The 25,406-nt window shown below is 45.4% G+C and overlaps 1 protein-coding gene across 1 annotated transcript in view; it reads left to right on the top strand.

The window, feature by feature from the left end:
* Positions 1-25,406, top strand: part of PCGF5 (polycomb group ring finger 5) — a 198,401-nt gene that overhangs the window by 37,201 nt on the left and 135,794 nt on the right. Inside the window, exon 3 of the mRNA XM_078642917.1 lies at positions 20,419-20,515. Coding sequence (XP_078499043.1) covers positions 20,419-20,515 — 97 coding nt within the window. The remainder of the gene's footprint in view (positions 1-20,418; positions 20,516-25,406) is intronic.

The following is a 25,406-nucleotide window of genomic DNA, read 5'->3' as shown; positions in this document are numbered from 1 at the left end:
GTGGACACGAAGAGGTCAAGGACGTCCAGGAGTCGGTCACGAGCTGTCCCACGTAGGCTCTCGCTGATGGCGGTGTCGGCAACTTGATTGGAGCAAACAGGCCTTGGCTAAAGTAAGCCACGCAGGAAGTGATTCAAGCTTCTCACTCGGACCAGCAAGGTCAGAGCGGGTGCTCCTTTTCAGGGGAGCAAGGGCCAATCTGGAGCAACCAGACCAGCGGTGTAGTTTGTCGTTTTCGTTGCAAGATGGCCGCTAGCCACGTGGCAAGTGGCCGGGATGGCGCGTCGAGTGGCACAGTGCAAAAGGGCCCCACGCAGATCGTGGAGATGCTGGGGGGCTGATCTTCGGTGCAAGGGCTGCTCGAGGTTGGGGCTTCTCAAACCCCAAAGCACAGCATCGAGGGTGCCTCTGATGCTGCGCAGTCAGCTTCTCGGGGGTCTTCCAAGAGGTCCGGTCCCACGTCTCTCGGTGCCTCCACGGGTCCCTTCTTTGCAGGGACTGTGGATCGGGCTGTGAGAAGTCGGGGAGTCTGGGTCTTGTCAGGCTCTGGGCTCGGGCTCCGGCGGGAGGCGGCGGCAAAGCAGACGTCGAGTTGCTGGATGGTGCCTGTGTTCACAGGGTGGCCACTCCTAGGCCACAAGGGAGATGCTCTTCAGTCTTCTGTGCAGCAGAATGTCGAAGTCCAGTCGTCTTCTTAGTTTCAAGTTGATTCAGGATGATCTGAAGTCTCAGGACACAGCTCCCACTCTTATTCGAATCTGGGGGGCCCGATCACCTACTAGGTCCCTCCTCTGGGTGGAACCAGGAAGGGGGGTGGTTACACCCCCTTTCCTTTGTCCAGTTTTGCGCCAGGACTGGAGCTGGAAGGCCCCAGCACCGGTTTGAACTGGCCTATGCACAGGGACACCTTGTGTGCCCCAGGCATGTCTGATTCTATTCAGCCCTGTCCTACCCAATACACAAAATCCTGTCTGGGGTGGTGCTAGCACCTCCCAAGGCAGGAAACCCTTTGTCCAAGCTGCCCTCGCTGGAAGGACTCCCAGCAGCAGGAGGTCAGACTTGTGTCTGTGGTGGCAGCATCCATTTTGTGATGCTGAGGCTCTGTTTAACTTTAACCGGGGTTCAGGCTAGGTACATGTCGTGTCCCTCTAGAAGGGTGGAATGCTACCCCCATCGCCAGAACTGGCGAGGGGGTAGTATTCCAATTTGTATGACACCTTACTCGACATGTTTTGATAAAGCCAAACCAAAGATAGCATTTAACCGCGAGGTTCATAATGCACTTAAGAGTATATGGTATGGCAGTATCATGAAACAGCTAAAGGACATGGTTCCGAAAGCTGCAGACAGGCTCAGCTCATGCCAGAGCACTATCTCACATATTCCCAAGCACTCTGCCTCCAGGATTGATGAGGCCTTCCATAGGAGTGGCTGATAGGGACAAATTTGTCCATTTTAGGTTAGGTATAGGCATACTACCCCTAAGTAAGGGATGGTTACACCGACTTACCCCAGCTGAGTGATCAGCCAGTTGTGTCAAATATGGAGGCCAGGCCAGGGGTGGCACAATACATGCTGCCGCCCCTGGTAGGCCTTGGAAGCACCTATGCCCTGGGTACTTGGGTACACTGTTACAGGGGCCAATAAGGTGAACCAGTTCCAATTGTGTATGTACCTAAGGTACATGGAGTCCATTTTAAGGAGAGAGCAATTAGCCTGGGGCCCTGAATAGCAGGGTCCCAGGCCAACTAAAGTCAAAAATCAGCTAAACACCAGGCAAAAAGTTTGGGGGTAACCATAGTCAGATATCCACCTTCCTACACACCACACCTAAACAAGATGGTGGAGACCTTATCCAAGCCTCCTCCTTCTATAGTTCGAAACATTTCTATGGATTCTCATTCTCCAAAGCTATTTTTGAGACCAACTTCGATATGTTACGTAAGTAAACGATTTCCTCTGTAATTACCAAAGCCTGGAAAAGATGTTTTAAATATTAACCGAGATCTAAACCACCTTCAGTTACTTCAGATACTACCATATCCTATATGCCAACATCATCAGTGGCATCTGTATCTCGCAGCTCTCTGGTAGGTTACATTTCCACTATCAGGAGGTCTTAGCCAGGGGTGCTACTGAACAGTACTTTAGAGGCCCAAGGCCAGCTGTTACAGTGGTATTGAAAACATTGCAAACCAGAGTGGCTCTGTTACCTTTGGTCCATGAACTGCTGGAAATAGCAGAAGACAAGTTCCTAACCCTGGCAACTGTCAAAGCAGCAACATCAAAGTTTCTAAACACGTGAAAGGTACCAAAACAGGGCCTTTATTATTTATGAAAAAAAATATTTTATAAATCAATACTTCAACTGGGCTTGCTATTAGTGACCTCAGTGAGAGGAGACCTATACGTTGGGTAAGATATCACTCATGAGTTGGATTTTGTTCTTCGAGAAATATTGAGGGTAACTCCCTGAGGTGTGAAAACTCGCCCGGTAATATCGACGCTCTCACATCAGAAACCCTGCGACAGGAGATTAAGTATAGCAGCATTGCCCGTTTTGCGGCCAGTTCCTTCCATGACAAAAAAATAATTATGCTGCCAAGACTTCAAAAGGTGGAGCACCTTATTGACATCCCACAATGTTGAGTATTGCGGCTCCAGGGGAAGGTCCAGACGAATCCCCATCATCAACTTACACACCAAAGGGCGTTTGCACCTTGGGTCGGTATGAGGCCAGCTGAAATAGCTGTTCAAAACAAATTGATAGTGTGGTATTGCAGGCCCAAGATCTCAAGGATGCCAAGAAGTTACTTACTGGGACAACATCGCACCCCAAGGGATCCTTACTGAGTTGAAGACCCGAATGAAACCATATGGACCATGCAGATTTGTATCTCTTCGTGGTGCCCTCTGACCATGCAGAGGCCAACATATTCTCAGCTCCTCATGAAAAGACTGGGAATTGTCAGCATTCCCTGTAATTCTCTACGCCGTGAGTGGCCTTCTTTGTTGTCGAATGAGCGGGTGACAATTGCCCAAAGGATCCCGGAGTAGATCCAAAGCATGGGGTAGAAGGATTTGAGAATCCCAGTAAAGAACTGGAAACCATACTTGAGATCTCCAATATGGCGTGATCAAAACCATGGACACCTGTTGACGTCGTTGCTGCACCAAGAGGCGCATGATAATCGAAGGGGGAAAACGCGCACCCTTGTTCCGTTGGCCAGTCCTGAAGGAAAGCATCTGTCGCCGCCGTTAGCAGGTCTGGCTTCCAACTGAAGTATCTGGCCACCTAGTGGTCCAACCTGGACGCAAGCAGGTCCACCGTGAACGGGCTCCAGCATTCTTCCAAACTCTTGAAGACCCTCTGGTCTAATTGCCACAGGCTCGGGTCTGACCATTCTCTAGAGCACCAATATGCCACCCTGTTGGATGTACCCGGAATATACTCCGCCGTCACTGACACATTGTTGGTCAAGCAAAAGGCATAGAAGTTCTTGGCTAGGTCCACCAGGAGTTTTGATTTGTAGCCCCCCAGATGATTGATGTAGTAGACCGCCGACCGATCCGGATCCAAGCCAAAGATGGCCCGCCTTTTCCAGGCCTCCATGTGCACCAGCCATCATCTCATTTTGTCTTTGACTTGTTCCGTCAACTGGACTTGTGATCCAGCGCGGCTCTCCAACAACCCTCGATGCTTATCTCACCAACTCCAGGAGCAATCACTTTACTCATCAGTGGGGCCCATAACACTGTGAGTCATAAACTCTTTCACACTAACACACACATTTTACTCCTGAATCAGTGACAAAGAAGGCAAGCTGCTGGTTAGCGGGGTACCTAGGCTCATAGTATATACATTTATAGAAATTCTTTACACATGCTAATCCGTTACCTGGATAACCCTACATCAAGGTACTCCACTATTTGGTCAATAGATCATCTAGTAGAAGTTAATTGATGGAGACTAAGACCAGGCGAATCATAGTAATCCTATAACTTTAGCAATTTTTATAAACTATCATAACATTTTATTAAACACAACTCGAGTTTAAATTTTATAAATTGAATTTATCTACTTCATTTTAAGGAAAACTGAATTTTAGTTTATTTTAGACAAGCAAGAATTAAAATAAGTAAAAATTTAGAAATCATATTACCAAGTCCTGTTGGAGAAAAACAACAGGATTGCACAAGTCTCAATCTGCCTCTCTATTCTTCTCTACGCCTCTTTCCAAAAGGTAAATCTATGTATTCAAACATCTTCATTGCTCCAAAAATTAAAGTCCAAAAATATTTATATATCTAGCACCATAAAATAGTTCAAACCGACAGCATGGCTTGGTGCAAAATAAATCCAAGGAACAAGCTTTTTTCACCCTTTCAAACAAGCTCTTTTACACTCTTTTTCTCTATCTAACTTAAAATTTATACTTTTATGGTCCACAGTTCATTCTGATTGGTCCATTAGAGGGGTGGTTATGATCACCTCATTTTTTCCTCGCCTGAACCAGTTTTGCAAAGTGCAGTCATTCTCAACATTTTCCCATAGATATCATCTCCGTTTATGCTTGTCATTCCATTTTCGCAACATGCCCTTCCGTTCCCAGGGTCTTGGAAGCAAACATCTTTTGGCACCCTTTTGTACTTTAGGTCAAGTTGGCCTTGACATCACTTCGCTCTGTGTACCAGTCATGCTGCTTAGTCAGCTTCTCTTACACACGCATGCATAGAGGCTCTCTCTTTTAGCCGATGCCAATACCGCAGTCAGACATTTTCAACAACTACGCCGCGTAGGCCTCAATGAGAACTAGTGCTAAAACAAACACAACAAATGTTAGATTTAGAATTATAGTTTTTTCTGTTTACCTCCCACCTTTCTAATACCCTTATTAGTAATCACCTAGCAAAAGCGTGACACATAGCTTTATTTTACTTCCCAATTGTACTTTATGTTCTTTATGCCACGATAAAATACATATTTTTTATCAAAGCAAAAACACACAAGCTGTTTCTATATTATAGCACTATGTTAATACGACTCGTTCTCAATTATTAATAGATAAATTTTCGCAAATGGCAATTGGTTTCCCACGTGTAAAATGTCTAAGTGCATTTTGTTGATTAGTTTTTCATGCATCACTCCATTCATTTGATTATTGTTATACGAAATTAATTTCACAGAGGGTATACAAAAATATTTGTCTCTCCTCTGCTCCATCACTTGTTTAGAATAATGGAGGCCCCTGCGGAGGTGTGAGGCTTTGAGCCGCTGCATGGCCCTGTAGTGTAGCGGGCCCGGAAAAATCGCTTGAATTGAAGAAAAGAGAAGACCTACCACCCTTGTGATCTGCCATAATAAAGTAGCGAGTCCGGACAATGTCTTCATCAGCCCTGTCGGATTTCGGAAATCTTCAGAGATGGGAGGCTTAGGATCCTCTCCTCGGAGTTGGCAACAAAACCCAAAAAGGTGGTCTGCATGGGGAGTGTCAGCAGCGACTACTCATTGATGATGAACCCCAAGCTCTCTAACAGATGAATTGTCACCTGCAGTTGTTGCGTCAAGGTAATCGGACACTGATCCATCAAAAGAAGATCGTCCAGATAGATAATCAAACAATAACCTTGGGCCCTGAGAGTCTCTATAACCGGCTTCAGTGCCTTGGGAACCCCAAGCTCTCTAACAGATGAATTGTCACCTGCAGTTGTTGCATCAAGGTAATCGGACACTGATCCATCAAAAGAAGATCGTCCAGATAGATAATCAAACGATAACCTTGGGCCCTGAGAGTCTCTATAACCGGCTTCAGTGCCTTGGGAAAACACCAAGGGACAGAGTGAGAGGAGAGTCTGACCGGTAGTGTCATGTACTCGTTAACCTAATCTCTCCATCTGAACTGGAGGAATCTGCGGTGCAAGGAAAAAATTGGCACTGTTAAGTATGCATCCTTGAGATTTAAATACACCATCCAGTCGTCTGGTCTCAGGAGTTCTCGCATAAGGTGTATTCAGTTCATCTTGAAGTGGCGATACACTAGCCATCCATTGAATTCCCTGAGGTTGATCATGGGCCTCTGGCCCCCGTTGTGTTTCTCCACTAAGAAAAGATTCCTGGGAAACCACCACAGGTGAAGAGAAGAAAAAGAATTAGCCCTTTTTTGAAGCAGGTCTGCCACCTCCTGGTCTATGAAAACTGTTTGGGTTTCTGAGAAAACCAGTGGACGCAGATGCGAGACCAGAACGGAGGAACCGTAAAACTCTATTTGGAAACCTTGTATGGTTTGCAGAACCCAAGCCTTGGAGATAAGAGCCTCCCAGTTGTGCAAGAAAAGAACCAAATGACCTCCCACCATTAACTCCAAAGAATGGAGAACACTCACCTGCTTGCGGCAACTGGAATTGTTGCCTGGAGGCACCTCTGTATCCTCTCCTGGTGTGGAAGAATTCCTGAGAGCACATCTGGTCCTGTCCTTTGGTGAAACCCTGAGCTCGGGGAGGGCCTTGTGTGTAGAAACGGCCAGCTGAGCGCCCTTTGCCATGGCCAGCCCCCACAAAAATTTGAGGGTGGAACATTTTCTTCATGGAGGCTTGCTCCTCATCTAGGGAAGTAAAGGTGGCAACCATTTGCCTAACTCTTGTTTATTAAAGGCTCCTCGAAAATCCCTCCCAGCGCCACAGCCCCTGCCTCTGCCTATGTTGTGGCCAAATCTCCTAACTTGGGGTTCACCATTATTAGCAAGAAGTGATGCCTCTCACCTGATAGGGGCCAATTAGCATTTCCTAGGAAAATGACTGCGCGCTGCACCAAACCGGATAGAGACTCTGGGGAAATCCCAGAACCAGAAGCTTTTGCCTGCTCCGCCAGCACCAAATTTTTGCAAAGAGCTCGATCACATCCAGTTATTTATCCAGACTGGACTTTCATGATCTGTCGGTCCCTTTCTTGGAATCCCATGTATATTTCTGAAGGAAAGTAGCCATTCAAGTATCAATTTCCAGTGTTAGGGCCACCTTGCCGGCGACGGTGGGGCACGGAAATTCTTCTCTGAGGTGTGCACATGCTTCCTTCTCTAGGGGCTTTTTAAGTCGCCCTTCCACATAATTGCCAGCCTTGGCCAATGGAAAACTCTGCGTTGAGCGTGGGTGTACTAGATCATCAGGATCAAACATATTAGACATATCCTCTTATGTAGCGGTGGAAGTCTTGTTGGAAGGATCAGGAGAGGAGCACCAAGGTCTAAAGGGACCCACCTCATCATTTGAATAACCATGGGGGGAGTCCTCATTACCTAATGGCACTGGGTGGGAGAAGGGAACTTCAAGTGATGCGCCAAGGGCGTCTTCTGTGTCCTCTTTCGGGGTTTGTGCATTCTAGGAAGGCCTTCTTCAGCCTATCAAACGCACTGAGGTCTATGGATGGGCCTCCTTTGCTTTTGTGGGGTCATAGCTCAGCTTGTTGCAGGTCTGGTAGAGCACCTGAGGAACAATACTGGGTACGGGAGAGATCTAAAGGGCATGCATAAGAATATGGCAATTGTATTAGGCGCCTTTCTAAGGGCCCCATGGAAGCCACCACTACCTGGTGTAAAGAGGCGTCTATTGCCTCACAGAAATCATCATCCAAGGGAAGAACTAATGGATTCTTCCTCTTGGTACCTCTACATTGTGAATAGCTAGGAACAGGTGTAGCGTAGGGTTAATAGCCGTAACCGCTCAGGGGGCCTAAATAATGCACTCTAGTTGGCAGCCCACAGGGCTTAAATGTGGCCCTTCATGACACCTGTATATTTTTTAATGTGTATAAACACACTTTGGAGGCTCCATGCCTTATCCTATATTTATCTTGAGGGGCTAATGCTCCCCCAAGATTAATATGGGATAATGCATGCCACCTGAGCCCAGCCCTATGAGCGGTAATGCACACAAGCGCACTGTCCGATACGGATGAGCCAGCTGTCAAAGGGATCCGTGAGTATTCGTATCGTCAGTTTCACTTTAACGGAGCAACGAGACGTGGTGCATCTTTGAAAATTGCCACACGCCCTCTGACAGCCGAAATGCCTCACCTCATTCACGCTGTTCAGTAATTGACAAGGAAACAAGCCGCGAATAGAGCGCTGATGTGCTCCTGTGGCAGGAATCTAAATGGAACCAAAGTATGCTAAATGCAGATAAAGCACATTCCAGGGGTAATTTTAAATGCAGATAAAGCGCAATTCACAGGAGTAAAATGCAAAGGAACTTAGCTCTGCTGGAAGCAGGAAAGAAAGAGGGGTTTAACCAGTACGCAGTTGATGATATGGAGATGACATATGGTGTGAATGGTTGAACTTTGCTTTATAGTCCTTTCCCGGGGTTTGATGGGAAAGGTAGTTTAAAGTTGAACCCTGCTGGAATGAATAAAGGAAGAAAGTTTTGAACATTATCCTCACCTCTGGTCCTGATATAGAATTTGTGAAGCCCGTGGATACTTCAGATAGAAGTGTGCCTGTGCAATAGGTAAATAACAGGTTTCGAAGTTACTATGAGACTACTGAAACTGTAGTTATATTGAAGCAACTAATGGGTGAGTTTTTAGCTGTTTCTTTGCAAAAATTCGATCCAACCCAGAGAGAAAAAAAAGGCAAGGCATACCACGGTTTTGACATAACGACTGATAATGAGCACCCTTGTGTCCTAGAATTTATTTTAATTTGGAAGTCACTAATAAACATTGTGAGTTGGATTGTAAAGTTCGGGATCATAGATACCTAGAGCAGGGAGTTGTAATGTAGGTTCCTGGACCGTTCGTATAGATTTCTTAATGACAAAGGCATCATGCCTTGGAAAAACATCTTTTAGCATTCAGTAGCCAGTTAAGGTTGAACAAGTGAGACCATGTGGACGAGCCTCTATTGAGTCCTAAGATTATACTACATACCACCCAATTTAAGATTACTTGCAATCTGTTTAGAAGATATTTTATGATACCAACTAATAAGGAGTTACAGTAGTGAAGTATGGAGATATAAAAGCTTGCACCAATTCTTTCGTAGACAAGCAAGGGAAGAATGGAAAGACTTTCATAATAATCAGATGAAAACAAGCATTGATAAGAGTCTTGATATGTTCTTCAAAAAACAATTTAAATTTAATTATGACTTCAAAGTTTCTATTGTGTTGGGACATGGAAGAAAGAACAGCAAGAGCTTTAGGCCTCCATTCATTAATCTATAAAATAGCGTTGGTTTCGAAAGATGACCACTTCGGTTTTATTACCGTTTAGGGTCAGTGAATTATGATTCATCGAGACACTGACATTGAGGCAAGTGGAACATTTTTGGGCTAAATATTTAGTGTTCCCATTTAGCCGTAGGGTGAAATGGGTGTCATTACCGATTACATAGAATATAAAACAATGAGTCAATAAGTCTGGCTAGCAGTTCAACATTTAGGTTAAGAAGGGTGGGACTCAAAGTTGAGCCCAGTGCACACCTCTAACGCTTGCCTTTGCAGGGGGTCACGGGTTTGCTAGGGAAACTGTTTAACTATGGTTCTTTAAGAACAAAGCAAACCAGTCATGGACTATGTCATAATGCGCGAGTTGGTTAAACGTTCTAAAAGAGCGAAATGAGAAATGGTGTTAAAGGTAATGATAGAGCAAATAAAATCAGAGCTGCCACACCACCACATGAATATCATATATGGGTTGGCTTAAACTTTTTCATGCTGAGACCTTTTCAAAACCCCAATAGTATGGAAAAGCTTGTGTTCTTCCAGGACACTTGGTAGTTGTTTTTTTTTTGTAAACCTATTTTTATTGAATCAAATAACAAATAGTAGCATCAACAAGCGCTCCTATTATCTTACCAAATAAAGGTCATAACGAGATGGGACGATAATTGACCACAATATTTAGATCATGTGTTGGTGTTTTAAATGGATGAATTACTGTGGTGGCTTTCCAAGTGATGGTTCTATTCCTGAGGAAAGTGGGGAGTTACAAAAAGTAGGCAGGGTAGGAGTAATACAGTTGATGACTTTTTTCAGTTTGTGTGCCGAACAAATGCCTAGTGTAGAAGAAGAGTTTAAGAAACTCATAATGCTTTGGACCTAATCTATGGTCACAGGTTCGAAAGCTGATCATAGTGTAACATTGGCATCACTGAGAGGTGGTCTATCATTCCTGTTTGCACAGTAAATAGTTGGTCATATTAATAACTGACAATATTATGCAGTAGGGGGATGGCTGAGTGACAATTGCGCACAGTTGTGAAACAGTAAACTAATCCAAATAACAAAAGCTCTAAGTATAAGGTGACGGCCATCCACCGCTCACCAGATGGTATAGAAAACCATACCTTTTAAATACAACAGACAGTATATCCTGAGCTAATTTTCCAAAACCAGAATCCTCAGACACAAGATGATCTTCTTAATCTTCTCTTTGTCACAAATTGTCTTCAATGCAAAGGTCTAGCCGCCAGCACGTGTTTCGTCTTGTGTGATGTAAACCACAGACTTCCTCAGGGCTAATAATCAGTAAAGCCTTCTCAAATAACTAGCAGCACCAGGCTTGAATAAGTGTCATCATTTGCCTCTCTGGACAAGGAAAGCGTACGAATCAACGTAGTAAGCTTCTATATATGTGGCACATCTGCTACACCCGTTGAAACTGCAAGAATAATATATAACATTCTTTTGGGCTTCTTTGCAAAGGTAGGCAAAGTATATTTTCAGTGACAAAGTAATGATTGTTGTCGCAGACCATTGACTGAATGGTTGAGGCATGCAAGTCTGACTGCCAACAAAAGTAATGACTCTCCCGTTTCTATGTTTACATGCTTTAATGACATGCATCATTTTAAATTAGAACCAGATGTATTAACAATAATTAGCATGGACAATCTGAAAGTGTTTCCATTTTGGTTGCACTTCAGTCCTCCTGAGAAGCAGTGCCTCCAATAGCATGGACAATACCATAGGCCAAAATAACAGTTTTGTCTCAAGAGACGTCCGTGGAAAATAATAGAAATCAGCCCATGGTATCAAAGAGAAACTCCCTGGAAAAACGAAGCAATGTCCCCATCCCTCTTTCCTCGCTGGAGGTATAGATATTGTCTGAAAGAGGGGCAAGTACATTTTGAATACTGTGGAGAAGGGCAGTGCACACAGATATAAGGGACTCTAATGCATCCAAGAAATTCCCCCCTCGCAAACCGTACAGGTGCATGAAGTTCACACTCTGTAATAGAAACAGCAGTAGAGTCAATACCGAGATTTAAAAGGACAAGTATAGTTTGTACCAAGTTCTGCAGTAAGGCCCAAGGGTAACCTACAGTACATGTTGGATCTAAAAACAGTGGGTGAGTAAATTAAATTTTTATTTCTTCCGAAATTGTTTTAAGTCCGGGCATTTCGCTTGGACTCTGCATTACAAGCGTTCTCAAAATTTATGTTGGTGGTTGCAGCACACCTCTAGGAAGGAAAGTGTATTAGCCTTTCAATACTTGAATGATTTGCTGCTCAAGGTGAGCAGCTGTCAGACTGTTTAGAACGATTTATAAATCACAGCTAGCCTTTTTAAAGTCTAGGGTTCTAGATCAAACTCTGCAGATAAACATCAAGTTGAGTACACTAGATCCAGCACTGGGGCAGTGAAAGATACAGATCATGCCAAAGTGTATCCTTCAGGAGACTTTATTTTTATTTTGCTGAGAAATGTCAATTGCTCAGGAAGATCCTCAGCCATCGCCACCGATATTGCTTCTACACAGCTCAGCCACTTGCTGCAATCTCCACGCTAGAACACTGGACAGTGCGGGATGATTGGAGACACTTTGATGCCATGGATCAGAACACAATTGCTGGCAGCTCATTAATTGTACTCATGTAGGCATCAAGACATGAGCGTGCTACAGTAGTTGCCTCTACTATAACTTCTTCTGAATAAGTTTAAATGACAGTCAAATACATCCTTGAACAAGTGAAGTAACGAGGTTCAGGATCCGCTCCAAGGCAGCTTAAACTATATGGCAACGAATTTGCCATTGTTTCTTACCTCCACAGCCGTCTCAAATAGCAGTCCATCTTCCAGATCTTCAAAATATGTACATTAAGTAGATCTACAACAAAAACTTACATGGGTTCCCAACAATGACGTCCTCGGAAAAATCTTTCATCAGCAATGGATCTTCTTTGTAACTGCAGAAATGTCAAATTCAAAGACTGGACTACCAACACAAAGCCTTGTGAAGATCTCATTTTCAAATTAGACTAGGATTCCATGAATCTCTAAAGTACCATGGATGATTGGCAAATAATGGAATAGTTTAAAGGTAATGCTGACTTCATTACAAAAAGGATAGTTATTGATAACTTTTTGAAGACAAGGATTTTTTAAATGCATGAAATCCACTCTGTTCTTTTCCCCATGATACTCTTATTTGAAGGATACTGCATATCCCGGTGGTGGGGCGGCATGGCACCCAGCTGGGTGTGTGGGGGCGTTGCATTCTGGTGAGGTGGATTCCCAACTCTTTGTCTCTGAAGCCTGCTGTCCCTTGTGTATTGCTGGATTCTTGATCATTCAGGAACAGCACAGCTTTAATTTTCATAAATCAATTGGCTGCCACATGTATTTTGTTTTTTGCATATGGTTGCAGGAAAAAATTGATAAAAAGTAACCTTCGCTCTAGCTTTACCAATGCTTGTTAATCAAGGTCTGGGAAAAAACACAAGTTGTGCGAGCAAAAGTAATACAATCATCTCCGTTTTGAATTCGGTTATAGGATGGTGTGTTGATGACTGGGCGTTAACTACAATAAACAGCAGATATCACATGAAGTCATACATAGCAAACCATGAAAAGTTTTTTTTGGCTTGTTTTTTTTTAAAGAAATCGGAATGTATTTGTTTGTGCTGATGTGCTTCTATAGTTGACATGTTGGACTTGGCAGTCCACAACATGTTAGCCTCCTACATCATTTGGCCAGACTTTCTTAAAGATAAGGAGGATAGTAATACATCTTATACCATGCTTCCATAGCTACCAAATATACAAAAGATATGTAATAAATGAACATTTTTTTGTCAAAAGAGGTCACCCCGGCTAAAGTTGGTGTTCTCATGACCGATTTATCTCAAATAAATAAATAAATATGTAATGAATTCAGGCTTTCAGTTGCTCTTGATTAGGCCCTTTACTTGCCCAGAGATCCAGCTTTTGCAGTGCTGGTGGGTGCACTCATCGGCGTCTGCACTGTTTTCTCAAGTGATGTGGGACCATGGTGGCAGCCTTATTCTGGACTTAGACCACTGGGGATGGAGCAGCCTGTCAGTCCTGCTCTGTGGCTACTCATATTTTGCCAAGAGTGGTTTTCAGGCTGGCATCAGAGTGGTGCTTGCCTTCAGCAGTTAAGGCTTCTAGGCTGAATTCAGTCAAGTTCTCCTTTTCAGCAATTACTGCCTTTGGACAGGGCTTCTGTAGCCATGACTACTCCTTCACCAGAAACACAAATTTGAATCAGCGGCAGCACCAGTCTTTGGAAAGTGGCAGGGGTGCTTAACAGCACAGTGTTGAATTCCGGCTTGATCTCATTACGAGGTCCGCTGTTGGAACCACACTAGGAGACCGGGAAACCCTGATAACCAGCATTAAGCTGCCTTCGAGTCATCTTCACTCCATGGACACAGTTATGGCGGCTCCTCATGGACAGTCTCTAATCCTGCTGAGCCAGGCACTCTCCTCCCTTCTCAGAGCATGCAGGCGTCTTCTAAGTGCTAGGCTGACCCTCCGCTTCTCAAGCAAGTTGCACAGACATCAGTTGATCTTCATCACCTCTGGGACAGTGGCTGTCATGTAGACACCTGCCCTGGTCACGCAGCAGCTCTTGGAGCACTCTGCGCAGTACTACCTTTCTTAGCCAAGGAGAACTTGAAAAAGGAACAAAGTACAGTGGTATATACTGCTTTTCCTGAAAGGGTTTGTAGATCCTCTTAAGGTCCTGGAACTCTTTTGGGGTTGTCATTTTTTAAATGTAATTTTCTGGCTGTTGTGCAGACATAGCCTTTGTGCAAGGTGATCTCTGTCACATCAGGCAAGGTGTGGCTGGTTAAAAGCAGGGGCATCCGAAACCTGGGCTGCATGAAGTGTGACAAACCTGTACCTCACGGTCATCATTCTTCCTGAATTAGCAATCTGAGAAAGACAAAAAGGTTGTCCCTGTCTAGAAAGCTCCTTAATTTGAACACAGAACCTGCTTGGGAATATCTAATCAGAAGCCCCTTGATTGACGTTCTAAGGCTAAATCTGTCTTCATCCGCCTTAATTTCAGTGTCTTGGTCTCATCCTCCAGCCACGGGAATACTATCAATACACTTCCACTGACTGAGGAAGTTGTATCCATTCGCCATTTTATGCCGTGCTCAGACCTGCCAACTTAAAACATGCATTGGAAATGCAATAAATAGGTCTCTCATTTGTTGGAGTTGGAGTGATTGGCATTATGAATGGCAATGTTTTACCTATGCAATATATATGCCCTCCCCACCTTAATAAAATAAAGAACTCCGTTGAAGTTGAAGTTGAAAGGATTTATAAAGCGCTCTAACACCATGCGGTTTCTTGGTGCTACGCAGTGACAGAAGCAGAGGGGAGACCGGGAGGTTCCTACAGAGGATAAGCTAAGGAGAAGAGATGGGTTTTAAGAGTTTTACGGGAACCCATATAGGTGGGGGCAGACCTGATGGTAAAGGGGAGCAAATTCCAGAGGTGGGGGGGGCAAGGGTAGAAAACCTCGTGCCTCCAAATTTTTTTCCTCCGAAAACGTGGAACGTTCAGTAGGATCTGCGTGGAGGAGCGGAGGCTTTCCGCTGGGAACGTAAGCGCAGATCAGCATGTTGATAAAAACTGGAGCAGTGCCAGCTAAGGCCATGAAGATCAGGCAGCCCATCTTAAATAGAGATCGCTGGGAGATGGGTAGCCAGTGAAGCGCTTTTAGCAGGGAAGTGACTAGATGGGACTTAGGGAGCCTATAAATAAAACGTGCTGCTTGATTTTGAATCAATTGTAAGCGCCGAATTTCATAGGCTTGAGCACCTACGTATAGGGCATTGCCGTAGTCAAGGCGGGATAGAATCATGGCCAAGAGAATAAGTTTGAGGGCATCCGTGGAGAAAAAACGGGAGATTTTGCGAATAACTCTGAGAGACAGAAAACAGGATGAGACAACTGTACTGATCTGGGAACGCATGGTGAGATCTTGACTGATTTTGATGCCCAACGCTTTAACAGAAGCAGAGGGTGTGTGAGGGGGACCGAGGGCAGGGGGGCAAAAGGCAGGAGTCCAGGGGCTAGGGGGGGCGCCGGTGAGAACCAGCTCAGTCTTGTCGGGGTTGAGTTTTAAATGATTATGGTTCATCCAATCATAGATGAAAGTCAGAGTAGATTGAAAGTTGAGAATAGATTCAGGGGAAGAAGAAAGGTTGAAGATGAGCTGAAGGTCATCGGCATAATTAAATACTGTGAGAAGTTGGCCTGATGTGCAGTGCTCACTATTCTAGTGATCACTATATATCAGTCCAAACAACCCTTATTGATGATTGGTTGTAAGTCAACCTTATAGACCAGCTATCCTAGTAGCATGGATACGAGCAGTCTAAGGCTAAGACTCTAGAGGGCGTGTTAAGCCAGCTGTTTTACCATCACATTACCCCTTGAACACCCAGTGAAAGGACACCACACAAGTGTTATGAAAATAAACAATGTATTTATTAGAATCACAACAACCCTGTACTCTTTATGAGGACAGGGTGCTAAGCACACAACAAAACTCTTACGAAAATACTTAAGTTAGCACGGTATACACAAATGCCCGAGGGGCACGAAAAACCATATACTTTAAAAGTGGAATGCGAAATTACTAGCAGGTAAGTACAGTACTAATAGGCTTTGGAATCGCTAGGACTTGACTATAGAATCGTTAGATTACTTCTAGGAGACCTAGGGGACTCGGGTGCAGAGTGTGCACTCTCACGCGGGATGCGGGACAAAGTCTATGGAAGCTAGCAAAGTTAAAGTTAGTGTTTACGGGCGAACCCGACCTGGTAGGAAGAAAACGACAGTGGATCCTGACCCTTGGATAGTGAGGCTATGCTGGGGCACCGAAATGCCGAAGTTACCTAGCCCAGGGGCTGCAGCTGCATAGGTCTCAAAAGACGTCGGGAATCCTCGTTGCCGGACCAGGAGCCTGGAAGAAAAGATGCTGGCAGGCGACCAGTGAAGATAGTTCGAGTTGATCCAAGCCTGGATCTGGAAGATGGGTGACACCTGAAAGCAGAGGGGACCAAGTTCGTGACTACTAGCCAGTAGTCAGTGGGCACCAGGAGGGCACCGGATGGTAGTCACCTCGACTAGGTGAGTGGGCGACGCTGGCTCTGCAGATCTCACGGACCAGGAGGCGTTGTCGGCGACCAGGATGGAGAGGCGAGCTGTCCCACGATGGATGAAGCTGTCGACGTCGAAGTTACCCAGGATTGGGCAACAAGCCTTGGCTAATTCAAGCCCACGCGGTGGACTCAAAATGGCGTCTTGAGTGGACCAGGAGAGTCCGGGGTGCTCCTCTTCGGGAAGGGAGCAAGGGCCAGTCTGGAGCAACCAGACCAGCAGCAGTGATGTCGTCGGGCGTCGTTCAGAAGGCCACAAGCCAGCGGGCTAGTAGCCAAACAACGCGGTGAGCAGCAAAAAGCAGAAGGGCCCCACACAGATCGTGGAGATGCTGGGGGGCTGCACTTCGGTGCTGGAGCTGCTCAGGGTCGGGGCTTCTCGGACCCCAAAGCACTCACCAGGAAATTACTCGGCGGGCTTGCTGTGCAGAAGTCGTGCAGTCTTGAAGATGGCCGGTCCCTCGAGGTCTCGTCGCACCCACGGTTCTCAGCTTGGCTGTAGAGGTGGGTAGAGGTCAGAGGTGCCAGGGAAGCCGGTTCTCGTCGAGCTGGGCAGTCGGATTCCGGAGGAAGGACTTGCAGCAGACCGCAGTGTTCTTTAGATGGTGCCTGCGGATGCAGGGTGACTACTCCTTAGTCACAAGGGAGAAATCTTAGGAAGAAGTCTTGAGTTCCTTTCGTGGAAAGTAGTTTCAGGATTCAAAGATGATCTGATTTGGAAGGGGGCCAGTTCCTACCTTTATCCTGTAAAAAGGGGCTGGCACGCGACTAAGTCCTGCCCTAGGGGTGGGACCAGGAGGGGGGTGGTTACACCCACTTCCTTGGCGGGCTTTTCCCCAGCACAGGGTCTGGAGTGTCCCTGGAACTGGTTCAAGCCAGCCTATGCACAGTGAGCACCGGGGTGCCACGTGCAGTCACCTTCCTCTGAAGCCCTGCCTACCTACAATACACAAAATCCTGTCTGGGACGGTGCTGGCACCGCCCCTGGCAGGAAACCCTTTGTCCTTATCTCCTGCTCTGGGAGGACTCCCAGCAGCAGGAGGGCAGACTTGTGTCTCGGTGGCAGCATCCATTTTGTGGATGCTAAGGCTCTGTCTGACTTTAACCGGGGTTAGGGGTTACATACATGTCGTGTCCCTCTAGAAGGGTGGAATGCTAACCCCGTCGCCAGAATTGGCGAGGGGTTAGTATTCCAATTCGTATGACACCTTACTCGACATGTTTTGATAAAGCGATACCAGAGTTGGCATATAACCGCGAGGATTATAATGCACTTAAGAGTATATGGTATGCGATATCATGGAAACGGCTAAGGGATGGATCCCGAAAGCCGCAGACAGGCTCAGCTCATGCCAGAGCACCATCTCACACGATTCCAAGCACTCTGCCTTCAGGATTGTTAAGGCCTGCCATAGGAGTGACTGATAGGAGATCTGTGTGTCCATTTTAGGGTTAGATATAGGTATACTATATCTAAAGCAAAGGGTGAGTACACCACCTTGCCCCAGCTGTCGTGCAGCCAGTTGTGTCAGTTTAGTTAGTCAGCCCAGGGGTGGCATAATACATGCTTCAGCCCCTGGGAGACTTCTGGGTGCACCTCAGCCCTGGGTACAGGGACTTGAGAGGGCCCAGTGCCAATTCAGTACCTGAGTACAATTTGGATAGAGAGAACAGCTAGGCTGTGGGTCTGATTAGCAGGCCCACAGCCAGGGAAAGTCGTAAACCAGTGCAGCAAAAAGCAAAAATCTGGGTGATCATAGGATTGCAGACCCTACTCTCCTACAAATACCATGACCCCCATTTGTGACAGGGCAGTTATAAGAGGATAGATATAGAGGTTGAAAAGAAGAGGGGAGAAAGGAGGAACACTGGGGGACCCCGCAAGAGACCGGACGGGAGGGGGCAGAGAAACCCTTCAGCTGGACGGCCTGAGTGCGGTTTTGTAAGAAGGAGGCGAGCCAGGCCAGGGCTGACCCCCGGATGCCGGCGCCCTCGACACGGTCGAGAAGGATGGAATGGTCAACCGTGTCGAAGGCGGCGGACAGATCGAGGCGAATCAGGGCCTGGGGGGGGGGGGGAGTTAATGTCGGCACTTCTCCTAAGCTCATCCAGGACGGATAGACCTACAGATTCCGTCGAGTGAGCTGGACGAAAGCCAGCCTGGTGGGAGGCAAGAAGATGGTGCTCCTCAATATAGGCAGAGAGGCAGGTGGTGACGTGGCTCTCCAGGATCTTACCCAGGAGTGGAAGCAAAGCGATAGGTCGAAAGTTGGAAAGGGAAGTTGGATCAGCGCCAGGTTTTATTAGAATGGGAATGACTATAGCTGATTTAAGAGAGTCTGGGACAATTCCCTGGGTGATGGAAGAATTAATAAAAGTAAGCGGGGGGTCGGGGCAGCTAGAGAAGGCGTCCCTCAGAATGTGAGCAGGGCAACAATCGGAGGGGGACCCTGATTTCACTTTTTTAAGCAGGGTGAGGAAGGCCTCCTTAGAGATAAGAGGGATTTGATCAAGAAGAGAGGGCGTGGGGGGCAATAGGGGAGAGGAAAAGGAAGGGGAAGGCAAGGGAATGGTGCGTTTGATAATGGCAATCTTCTCAATGAAATAGGCATTAAGGGAGTTGCAGAGGGATTGAGAAGGGGTAGGTTTGGAAGTGACTGTATCAGCGGCTGCTAGGTGTGTGGGTGTTTTTTTGTTTTTTATGTAGTTCACCTGCAATGATGCTTCAGCGATGGGAGTGAAAATGGCAGTTCCGACTCCACGTTAAAACAAGCAGAGTTGTGAGGGTGTAGTACCACCAATGTTATGAGGGTGTTTCACTATGTGTCCCTTGAGACCTTTTTTTGGCCACCTTTGTCCCTCTTCTATCCCTCTTACTAACATATCCACCACTCAAATTACTTTCATATTTCACTATGCTAATTCAACACTAATCCTTTAATGGGTTCCGGAGTAGTGTGCTACTCGCCAAAAAAAGCGCTTCAACACCCTATCAGGGGTAACAAGCACTATATAAATGCAAACCTTTTTGCATCTTTTATCCCTCCCCTATCCTGCTCAATCAAAATAACTCATTAATATCCACAACTCAAATTATTTTCATATTTCACTATACTAATTCACCACTAATTCTTATGGGTTCCGAAGTAGCGTGCTTCTCGCCAAGAAAGTGCTTCAACCCCCCCATCAGGGGTAACAAGCGCTATAAAAATGCAAATGTTTTCCCTCTTCTATCCCTCCACTATCCTTCTGAATCCAAATAACTGATTAACCTATCCACCACTCAAATTACTTTCATATTTCACTATACTTAGTTCTACGCTAATACTTTATGGGTTCCGGAGTAGTGTGCTACTTGCCGAAAAAGCGCTTTGACGCCTCGTCAGGGGTAGTAAGTGCTCTATAAATGCAATTACAATACAATACAATACAATATAAGTCCATATCATTCGGTGTATTTATGCTGGCCGGATCATTAACAGCTAATTTTATGTTCTGCGTACATCATCTAAAAGCCAAAATTGTACAACACTGTGCTGTATGTTTCGCCCAGATTACATAATCCTTCTGAGAAGCTGGCACGTTTTGCGTATTTTAACGGAAAGGAACACGTCTTTGCCTTGCGTGGGGGACTTGGAGGGCAGGGTGGAGGGGTAGGAGAGAACCAGGCTGAAGAGAATAAGCGATTTAAAAAAACACATGCAAATTTTTTGACAACCCTGGGCTAGAAAACTGCTGCTATTGATCATGTGAACGAATTTCCTCCGTTGATTTTGGTTGACGAATTCTTGTCCTACAAAGACTGAAAAATCTAAATGTTGAGCCTCGTTGCTGTGGAACAAAATAAAAGAATGACGACATGTTTCGCATATTTTTTCTAATTAGAATCAATATCACAAACTACATGTATTTCTGTAATTGGAAACAGTAGCTAACGAAAAAAACTCAGTTTTTGTATCTAATTTATGCTAAAAATGTCGTTTATTCCAGTTTGTAAGAGCTGCATTGTGCAACACTTTGAAGAAAGCAACGATTGCCCTAGATGTGGAAATCAGGTGCATGAAACCAATCCATTAGAAATGCTAAGGTAAGAAAATTAATATATGCACTACTTCATAATGACTGATATCCCATTGTGGTTATTGTGCCAATAAATGTGCGCTTTAAATTTAAAATGTGTGTGTTGTATGTGTCCTTTAATTTTATTTTAGGCGTGGATTCTTGCCGAGTATCAGTAAAACAATTAACACTTTAATGTGCAGGTACTGCCGCGCGATCTATACTTTTCCCAGTCAGTATTCTAAAACTTTGATCACAAGTTTTTTGTAAACTAAAGAGTACCTAATATTTGTGGTGCATTTAGATCAAGTATGTCGTTAATTTGGGAAGAGTTAGAAACCAGTCTATTGAAACAGCAACCAATTTACACTGGATGTCTGTATTAACAAATTTGTTGTATTGTGAGAAAATGTACATCTTTACTGTCTAATGGAAAAATTCAAGAATATGTATAGGGTAGTGAAATTTGCTGAATTTACTGCATCAGCTTTATGGTCTGGCTTGACAGAGCAGCTGTCTCCAGACAATTATGTGAGCATCGTTAGAGACTCCATCCGCCACCATGTTGTGAGTCAGGAGTACATTTTTTGATTGGGCAAATGTTGTGTGCTTCCACTAAAAGTGCTTGCCCTCCACGGAGCTGTGAGCATTTTGTTTGTTTATCCAGCTGTCTAAGATTGAATTTTCAGGAGCACACACATGCCATGGAATGCTAACAAAGTAGCTTAGATAACTAGAGAGTTTGATGTTTTTCTCTGGCAACAGCACAGGTGGGAGGAGGACACTCATTAACCTACATGTATTTTTAGGTCTCACTTGATACTGCAACTGTCACCGTTCCTTATATTTACTTGTCATGCTTTACATTACCATTCGATACCAAAGGGGATGTTGGACGGAGCGTTGGAACAAATCAAACACTCACCCCCAGTCAACTGATCTGGGTTTAATCTATCATCATTCTTTAGCTCACTCCGCCACCCCAGTTCAGACATGGCCATATGCAAATCAGTCCGACCCTGTGCCTGGCTGATGACGGCTGATTAGCCAGAAACTGATCCATGGATGCTTGTTTCCTGTCCAGGGAAGACATGGCTTGGCAGTTCGGGCTCGACTGTTACCATGAGGCACAGGGTCAGACTGATTTGCATATGGCCATGTCTGAACTGGGGTGGCGGAGTGAGCTAAAGAATGATGATGGATTAAACCCAGATAAGTTGACTGGGGGTAAGTGCTTGCAGTTTTTCAACACTCCGTCCATCATCCCCTTTGGTATTGCTTTGTTCGCCCTAAGTTGGCAAGGTATGCCCAGACGTGGGCCCCTTGCTGACTTTGCCACTGGATTCAAGCTAGCCTGGCTGATGATGGCTGATTAGCCGGAAAATGGTCCCTGGATGCTTGTTTCCTGTCCAGGGGAGACATGGCTTGGCAGTTCGGGCTGGACTGTTCCTATGAGGCACAGGGTCAGACTGATTTGCATATGGCCATGTCTGACTGGGGTGGCGGAGTGAGCTAAAGAATGATGATGGATTAAACCCAGGTCAGTTGACTGGGGGTGAGTGCTTGCATTGTTCAACACTCCGTCCATCATCCCCTTTGGTATTGCTTTACATTACCATTCAGCATTCCCTTTCATCTGAGCTATTCTGGATTCAGTGCAGTTTTCGGCTTATCCTCTGGAACAGCAAGTCCAGGATATTTGGATTATGATTCTGATGTTTCAGCCTCTATTCTGGATTGCAGTGAGATTGACTCTAAAGCTGCTGGGTCTTATGGCCTCCCACATCCTGCTCGTAAAACATGCTGGATGGCATATACGGGCTCTTATGTTGGATCCGGAGTTCCAGTAGGCACAGCATCAGGGAAATCTCTGTGACCTGGTCCAGTAATTAGAGGGAACTGCAAAAGATGTGCAGTGGTGGATCACAGATGGCAGACTCCTCTGTCTTCCTCATCCAGAGCTCATAGTTCTGGCAGATGTATCCCTTCTGGGTTGGATTGGCTATCTGGAGATCAGAGGACTCTGTTCTCCTGCAGAGTCTCAACTCCACATCAGCCAATTGGAGCTGAGAGCGGTTTGCCTGGCTCTGAAAGCCTTTCTTCCTTCCATGAAGGGCCCGAAATGTGTGATGTCATCTTGGCAGCCAGGTGCTCCTCCACGAAAACTATTTCCGCCTGTCGATGGGACACATTTATGGCTTGGTGTACTATCAAATCTGTTGATCCTCTATCTGCACCCTTGTCCGAAGCCCGTTTGTTTGCCCTATCCCTTACCCTTCAGGACCTCGTTCTGGGCCAAATTAAAGGGTACATTTCTGCCTTCTTGCAATTGCCAGACCAACCTTCCCTGTTCAAGTCCCCTGTTGTGACCTGTTTCCTAGAAGGTTTACAGCATGTTTCCCCCCTACGCCCCTCATCATGCTCCAAAGGGACCTTAATTTAGTTCCCACTTTTCTCATGTGTTAAACATTTGAGCCAATACATAGCTACCCTCTTGGGCTGGTACAAAAAGAACAATTGGCGACCTCAGTACAGAGATCTGGGCCTAAAACCATCATTTTTTTGCTCACCGTGCCATTCCAGTTTGGATCCGGCCATATGCAAATCAGTCTTGACCCTGCGCCCAATGGGAACAGTCCAACCCTACAAGCATCCTAGGACCAGTTTCGGGCTTTCAGCCGTCATCAGCCAGGATAGCTTGATTCCAGTAGCATGGAGAGCTCGGGACCCACGTTTGGGCATACCCGTCCCACTCGGGGTGACAAATGCAAAAAGAACATTGATGGACAAAATGCAGAACAATGTCATACATTCACCCCAGTACAGAGATCTGGGCATAAGTCCATCATTTTTTTTGCTCACCATGCTTTTCCAGTTTGGACCCAGCCATATGCAAATCAGTCTTGACCCTGCATCCAATGGGAACAGTCCAGCCCGAACTGTCAAGCCAGGTCCTCCCTGGTCTGGAAACAAGCATCCTAGTACCGGTTTTGGACTTTCAGCCTTCATCGGCCAGGATAGCTTGACTCCAGAAGCATGGAGAGCACGGGACCCACGTCTGGGCATACCCATCTTACTGGGGGTGACAAATGCAAAAAGAACAATTGATGGACAGAATGCAGAACAATGTCATACATTCACCTGTTGTGACCTATTTCCTAGAAGGTTTACAGCCCTTTTCCCCCTACACCCTTCATCATGCCCCAAAGGGACCGTAATTTAGTTCCCACCTTTCTCATGTGTTCAACATTGGAGCCAATACATAGCTGCCCTCTCGGACTGCTGAACATCAAAACTGTGTTCCTTGTGGCAATTACATCAAGCTGGAGGGTTAGTGTGTTGCAGACCTTTTGGTTCATCCTCCATACGCAATTTTTTTCTCTGATAAATTGGTCCTTAGGACCTGTGCCTCCTTTTTACCAAAGGTAGTCACACCTTTTCAAGTCAGGCAGATAATCAATTTGCCTACACCCCCAACCCTACCAACGCAGATGAGAGACTCTACGACCTGGACCCGAAAAAGGCGCTATAATTTTACATCAGTCGTACCAAGGACGTCCGGGTGGACGATCAGCTCTTTGTTGGTTTTGCGGGTGCGAAGAAAGGCAAGGAAGTTGACAGAAATCAGCCTTGCAATGGCCAAACAGAAACCCCCTGAGTACTTGCCGGTCATTCAACAAGACCTAAGGCTGCGACTGCTGTTTTGGCAAGAGGAGTCCAGTTATGGACATCTTTCAAGCTCTACGTGTGCATTGCTGCATATGTTTGTCAAACATTACTGCTTAGACTGACAGGCCTGACATGATAGACTTTTGGCCCAGGACTTTTAAGTGGAACAGCCCTTAGACCCACCTGTGTGGACAGATTGCTTTGGTATCTTTTAAGGTAAGTAATCTTTAGCTAGAAATCTCTATTACACAAACAAGTTTCTTACCTTTATTACACATTTTCTGTTAGAGACTCTATCTAACTGCATATTACTTACCTTAGACTATTCCCCAGCCGTCAGACTGGATCTGGAAATGTTTGGATGGGTCAATTGGTTCTGGGTTGACTCTTTAGAATGGGCACCCAACATATGTCGCTGGCTTTTACTTAGTCCTTATTGGTGTCACTCTGTTGGCTATGCACTGGTCTGGAACAGAAGCCATCTGCTTTGAGTCTCGTCCCTGAGTGACAGCCAAGCACAAACACAAGTCTGCTGGACAAGAATACAGAGGTTGCTCAGATGAAGGTAAATAAAACACCTTCGCCTGTTGCCACCATTTTCCTGTTTACTCATTCTTTACGTTATTTGTAGTATTTTGATTCCAAGCCTTCTAGAATTCATTAATCTTTTTTAATTGTCCTTAAACCTGATTTGGTACTGGACAAGTGTCTAGCAGAACTGTATTTTCAATGTCTCTTTAGTCTTTTTAAAAAAAAAAAATGTTTTATATGGCGCAAACTAGACCCGAAAATAACAGGTATCAGAGCGCTTCACACAAGCACCAGTTGCATTACATAAGGACACATTCATTTTTGTTAGGCACAGGGCGATTAAGTGATTTGCCCAGAATCACAGGATGTTGAGCATGGTTGCCGAGACTCGAACTCGGTTCCCCTGCTTCGAGGTCGACCACTCTAGACATAAGGGTACATCCTTAGGATCCAGATCATCAACCCCATACTGGCAGACGATGAAAAAAGCCTACTGTTCTCTCCTTGTTACTGAGGTAGTAAACCTCACATACAAGCACATACAAAGCGGTCATGCCAAAGACAAGTGATGTGTGGCATGTGTTAGTAGAAATGGACTTCCCTGTATCATTCAGTGACATTTGTGTCCACAGGTTTTGCAAGCAGATTCTCTGAGCAGATAAACGCTGACTTCCCACAAAAGGTAATTTTTGAGTATGTCTTGGAAATGCTGCTTTCTC

The sequence above is a fragment of the Lissotriton helveticus genome, chromosome 5_1 (genome assembly GCF_964261635.1).
Source record: "Lissotriton helveticus chromosome 5_1, aLisHel1.1, whole genome shotgun sequence".
NCBI lineage: Eukaryota > Metazoa > Chordata > Amphibia > Caudata > Salamandridae > Lissotriton > Lissotriton helveticus.
The sequence above is the reverse complement of the archived record's forward strand: the minus strand, read 5'-3'. Positions and strand labels throughout refer to the sequence as shown.